The sequence below is a fragment of the Adiantum capillus-veneris genome, chromosome 6, assembly GCF_014529385.1.
Source record: "Adiantum capillus-veneris isolate H3 chromosome 6, ASM1452938v2, whole genome shotgun sequence".
Lineage (NCBI taxonomy): Eukaryota > Viridiplantae > Streptophyta > Polypodiopsida > Polypodiales > Pteridaceae > Adiantum > Adiantum capillus-veneris.
Window position 1 is genome coordinate 85,616,004 of NC_140936.1, and position 6,578 is coordinate 85,622,581.

Sequence of the window (6,578 nt, forward strand, 5' to 3'; positions counted from 1 at the left end):
GCAAGCTAAATTGATCAAATTGATTGAAAGCAAAGGAGAATTTGTTCTTGTGCCCATATGTTGGCAAACCAGAGATTCAAGATTTTTATCGTCAACATTACAAGCCACATGCTCATCATTCCACAATTTCAGCCACACACTTGTGATCTCCAAGTCTTGAGAACGAAATTTTGCAACAATATGCTTGGACAAAATATTTTCTAGTGAATTGATAGAGATATCTACACCACATACAAACAACAATGCCCTTAAAACATCTTGATTACAAGGAGATGTCGTCCAAAAAGTTGAGTCGATTGAACATTGGATGCCATTTATACAAAAAACAGCTTTATCATCAAGAGATAATCCCACCATAATGCCTAGATACAAAAGGATATTCAGCAGAATATGACCTTCCTAGAGGAGTGCAAGGCACATTAGCATAGACATCATCTTCCTATTCAGATTTAAAGCTTGTTACATACCCCTGTGCATCAATTGAGAAATGCCCAGCTCTCTTCATTCCCACCAAGGAAGCTTTCAAACTCACTAGATCAGTTTCACACAAATGCAAAAAAGAAGAGGGTAGGCGAAGGACTTGGTCAACAATCTTCCTGTGCAAGGTGACAGAAATACCTTTACCGTCACGAGGAACCAGCTTTGCTTGAAGAGCAGGAACTTTCCAAATTTCAACAACTTTGTTACAAGTGAAACAATGAGGATTAGAGCTTTGGCGATTGACTTGGGCAGATTTGCAAACTCCACATAAATACTCCAATCCAACGTTGTTGACGTTAACAACCTCAAGAGAACCGAACACGTGAAATTAACATAAAGAAATCACATGATGCACAATCAATACAACGAACCTACCAAGGAGAACTCGCCGTTTTTCCGAATCCCATATTGGCAATCTGCTTATCACGGATATCTTTGAAAAGCAACTTCAATTGAGAGGGCAATGGCAGCAGGATAGTGTAGTCCACGATAGACAATGTGTTAGAGAATTGTTTGAAGACATTTATGTTGTGGGCCACACAATCATAAAATCCATTCTCTTTGACTTCATTGGATATGTTATAAAAGTCAGCCTTTCGAGAAGGTACAAACAAAAGCTGCAGCAATAACAAACAGTCAAAACACTATTAAGAAGACTTAGAGCCGTGTATAGAAGCTTACCGCTGCTCTATCAACATCAGCAAGGCCATCAGCAACAATAAGTTTCGTGCCACTACTGCCATCACTTTTCGCCATGTTCTCCACCTTGATAACAGTAAATGCTACAGTAGGCACACCATCTTCAATTGAAGAAGTCCATGATGAAACAAGATCTTTAATCTTGTCCTCAGGAAAGAGAGTTAGCACAAAGTCGAATGAAGGAGCCTTCACAATAGATGTAGTTGCATCAGCATAGAGAGCAAGTTGGCAAGTGCCTCCATCACTAGGATTCTTTTTCCTCACAATAGGGCCCTCAATACGTACAAAATCACCCACCACAAATGTGTTGACAAACTGTTCAATATAATTTTCTGCCACAACAAAAGTGATAGTATGATGTGCAACCTTGTCCACAAGATCAGCCTTCAAAAATCTGCTGTAATTTGCTTTTTGGATTTTATATGTGCCATACTTTGCGAGCACCTTGCCAACGAAGACAAAACGGTAGTTAATAGCATCAACAAACTCAGATATAAGAAGCTCAGGCATAGATTGACTCAATGCCAATTGAGATTCAAAAGAATCAACAATAGGTCTTGGCTCTTCTTTAATAGATGCTAAGCCCAACGAACGACTCACACCGGCGGAGGGAGTGGCAATCCCGGAAGAGCTAAGCGGCATTCGCCCTACAACACATGGCACATGATACTATTATTATCAATTACACATTGGTAAGCCACAGAAATTGGAAACAAAGCTGACCTCTCACAGTGGCCATTCCTCTTGCAATACTAAGGGCCTTTTGAAAAGATTTTGGAGATTTCTTTAACTTGGCTTTGGGACTAAGCTTTTTAAATGCTATGTTTGGAGAACCCACCAAACTACTTGACGATCCAAGGCCCCCACTTTCAGACACAACTTCATGCAAGTTTTCAGTTCTAGGAGATACGCTTAAAGTTTCAAAGTAGTCATTGCTTGAATTTGTAGTGAAAGCATCTATAATCAAGAGCAAGTTCAAAACAGTTTCCAAGATAAGCAAGACAGCAAGACTCTTAAGCACCAAAAGACGAAACGAAATGCAAAGGTATATTACCATCCATATTCGAATCCATAGTGCCTTGGTATAGAGAGTGATGCTATGCTTTGATAATAGATGTGGCTGTAAAGTTTAAGAGACTGTACCATAGAGGAAGTATAACTCTCAACAAGAGTGATCTCAGAATAGGAGACTTGTAAAACGTGATGGTTCTTCAAAATACCTTTAGCTTTTATATACTAACAACTCAAAGAGTAAAACTTGATGGATAATCTTGAGTACTTCAAGAAAGATGGTTTGAAAGTTCCACTCAAAGGTTGGCAGTAAATGCAGATTTTTACATTTGTTATCATCTATCATTATATAATATTGGGTCACGACCTATACACTCCATAAAGAGAGAGAGAGAGAGAGAGAGAGAGAGAGAGAAAGGGCTGCTCTTTTAATTAACTCTACCTCGACTTTTGCAATTACAATAAAAGCTACAAATAACTCAACTATTACTAGAGAGAGGAGAAAAGAGAAGACAGGTGCATCCTAAATAAACTCAACTATTATTAGTGAGAGGAGAGAGGAGAAGAGAAGTGCAAGGTTGCAAATGAAATGAGAATTACAACTAAAGTAAATTAAGACATCTAAAGAAGAGAAACTAATATCTTAGAACTTTATAAAAATTTAAAGTAAATGATTCTAAATCATCACATCAAAACAGATTTATTTTCATTCTTACTTTATAATATTAATAATGAACCTTGAGATAATCAAATATAATATTGAAAGTTAAATCTTTTTTTACATTAAAAAAATAACCGCATAGCCATAAATTTTCAATGTCAAATCCCCAAAACCTAACCACATGCTTAGCTAGTCCAAATAATCCATCAATAGGATTAAATCATGGACCAAGATTGCATCATAGAATGTGGAGCTAATCATTTTTAATTAAGAGCACCTCGACACAACACCAAAAAAAACTTTATAGCAAACCAAAGCACAAAGTCTATCAACAACATGGACAAACTGCGAGAAACAAATAACTTCGAAAACATTGCGCAATTTCAAACTTAATCGACACCATAAAAGTTACATCTATAGTCTTCAAATTATTTAGCCTGTAACATACTGTGCTTGACCTCCACATACAATCAGCCACCCAAACCATCCAATCCCGTCAATGGCTCTGTACCACCCTGCAAAAAACAGCAAATTGTTAAACAAAATAGCCAACCGAAAAAAGCAACAAATCAAATTAAAAAAAGTTCTCTTTGCAACATACCGAAAATTAACAATAAATGCTGTCGACGAGCCACATGTGACACCAAACCGCCATAGACCGGCAGGCGGGACGACACAGCAGAGCAGCGCAACACACCGCAGCAAAACTGCACAATAGAACGCCCCGATCCACCATAGACCAACAGAGAACACGACAATGCAGCACGACAACACCAGAAACAGTAGCAGCAGAACAGATCAGTGTCCAAGATCCATCATAGGTCGGCGAAGGAGACGTCCTAACTGAGCAGCAGAACCCCGATGCATAGAGCAGCACGGCACACAATAGAACGGCCTGATCCACCACAGACTGACGGAGAGGAAGGCAATGCAACACGACAAAACCGGAAACAGTAGCAGCACCACAGATCAGCATCCAAGATCCGTCATAGATCGACGAAGGCGACGTCCTTACAGAGCACAAGCGCGGCCCAAATCCGCCATAGATCAGCGAGCAGGACGGCAAACCACAGCAATGCAAGACCGCGGAGAGGCAGGGCACTGAATCACACCCAACAGCGCCATAGACCACCGAGAGGAACCACGCTACACAAGCCACCATTTTCTCAACAACCCCATGCAAGAAGGAGGACAGCAGAGCACAAGCGCGGGCCAGAACCGCCATAGGCCGGCGAGCAAGGCGACATGCCGCCATGGCATCATGCACGAAGCAGGATAGCACTACGGGAGCGGAGCAAGACAGCAGAGCAAGAGTGTCGTCTAGAAGCGCCATAGGCCGGCGAACAGGATGACAAAGAGGAGCAACACAAGAGCGCGCAGAGGCACCCCATGCACAGCGTGCACCCACGACCAAGAACTGCCATAGGCCGGTGCCCTTGAGCCTTGCCTACCCTACTAATGCTTCATGAGCCCTAACCCTAAGGAGACATCCCTCCACATAGCTCAAGGAGGCTCCACTCCAAAAGAGGGAAGAAATGAAATGCATGCACTCTTTATAAGCCCCTCCCACCAACCCCACTTTAAGCCTTCCAGCTTGCAGCTTGCACCCAACGTTCACCACTCAAAAGAAACGGAATCCAATGCACCTATCCTCTCAAGAGCCACTCAAAACTATGTACGTTATTTTTTATTTTTCACACTCATTTATAAAACACATGTGACATTTTTCCCTAAGAAAAAAGGCAAACCGCCACTATGGCCTTAGCCCTTTGGGCAGGCCAAAAACTCCCTATATTTAGGCCCTATGTACAATGAAATATTTACACACAAATGGGCCATAATATTTTTTATTTTTTTTATTTTTTTTATTTTTTGGCTCAATTAGCCCAGTGACTAGCTAGCTGAGGGTTTTAAGAAGATATGGGAAAGGTCCCTTAACTCACGCATGCCTATGTACAATGAAAAGGTAAGAATAGCCACAGTGTTTAGGTGATTTTGGTAGGGTGAGGTAACTCACTATGGCAATTACGGGGACCAAAAAAATGGCTATCAGTAGTTGTGTCAAGTTTTAAAGTAGTATCATCTCAACTAACAAAATCAATTGTTGCTTTCACACACCATGAAACATAACAAGTCATATACCATCAAAATATAGGAGCCCTCAAACATAAATTTGGAAACATCTAGATAGAAAGAGAATTTAGTGCACCCCCATCACTCTATAATGCCATGAGATCAATGTACAAAAATTTAGCATATGATACCTCCTAGTATTTCTTGGCATATTCAACACTAAGAATATGCATATAATTGTAGCTAAAACTGTAGCTGTAATGGAAATTGCCTATGAACTTTGAGATAGCAAAATTAGGAAATTAGGTGAAGCACTCCTGAGAGATTCTTTGTGAGCATAGCGGTTGAACTTAATTGATGGTAGCAACATAAACATGGTACTTAGTTAACTTGGCATGAACAATACTTTTGCAAGAGAGAGAGTTTAGAGAACATGACAATAGTTGAGGACCGGATTCATATGGAGCCGGTTCCCCCTCCAATAGGCATTTGTATTATAGTTTCTCCCATCAAGAGAGACTTGGTACAATACAATCTTTGTGTTCCTTGTAACCTAGGTGATGCAATGAAGATGGAAAGCTTCATGCATCACAAGCATAACATAGACTTGAAGAAAGCATTAACTATCCCAAGCCTCAGTCCCAAGGCCTCAAACACCTTCGAAGGTGGAGAGAGCTAGCGGGGAATGAGGATAGGGAAGAGGAAGAAGAAACATTCCATAGGAGAAAGAATAGTTCCTCACTTATTATTACTCTTCTTGCTAGCATAGAAAACAGCATAGTAAAGAAGATGGCAAGCTTAAGCATTGAAGCATGACTCTTGGTTGGATTTTCATTCCATAGCCAAGAGTGTTGGTGTAGGCTTTCACTCTCACAAGCTTGGAGAAGGAGGTGGTGTTCCTCAACTTTCACCAAGTGAGAATGGCTTTGCAAATGAGTGTGTGTGTGTGGAGTATATCCCCCTAGCACCTCCCCTCCTTGCTTTGGGCGAGTGGTGATCTTTCTGCATGTTGCAAGCTCATTGGACCCCATCCCCCTAGCCAATCACATGCAGCATGCAGTCAAGTACATGGGTAGTCTTTTGACAAGTGTCCTCCTTACCCCTTAGAGAGAGAGAGCTTGAAAATATCTAGATATCTGCTAGATGGAAGTAGAAGCTCATTGGACCCCTCTTTAGCCCAACCAATAGTATTCAAGCACACCATGTGGTTAAGCTTAATGAGAGTCTGATATGTGTCCCATGTGCTCTTTTAGAATTCCCCTAACTTTGAGATTTTTATGCATAGAAAGTTTCTCAAGCAACTTCCTCATTAAGTGTGTAGGTTCTCTTTTTTACTCAAGCATCTTACCCCCCATGCATAGGAAGCTTCTCAAGCAGCTTCCTCATTAAATGTGACAAGTACCTCAAGTACCTTAGTCATCAAGCATGACAAGCACCTAAGATGGAGTTCCCACCTCAAGCACAGCCCTATCTTGCTTAAGTTTAGGTCGGGTTCCCACCTCAAGCATAGCCCTAGCTTGCTTAAGTTTAGGTTGGGTTCCCACCTCAAGCTCAGCCCTAGTTTGCTTAAGGTCAAAAGACTTTTAACACTAACCATTGAAGGTCTTTAATGAAGCTAACCCTAAGGTCTTTTAAGCTTTGTTAGTTAACCTTG

The 6,578-nt window shown here is 41.0% G+C and overlaps 1 protein-coding gene across 1 annotated transcript; it reads right to left on the reverse strand.

Moving 5' to 3' along the window:
* Nucleotides 1-337: 337 nt before the first annotated feature.
* Nucleotides 338-2,236, reverse strand: LOC147455822 (uncharacterized). Its single transcript, XM_086515342.1, has 5 exons — nt 1,903-2,236; nt 1,162-1,826; nt 873-1,097; nt 619-804; nt 338-439 (listed from the first exon to the last, which is right to left on the reverse strand). The coding sequence occupies exons 1-5, from the start codon at nt 2,234-2,236 to the stop codon at nt 338-340; spliced, it is 1,512 nt and encodes a 503-aa protein (XP_086371468.1).
* Between the last annotated feature and the right edge of the window lie 4,342 nt (nt 2,237-6,578).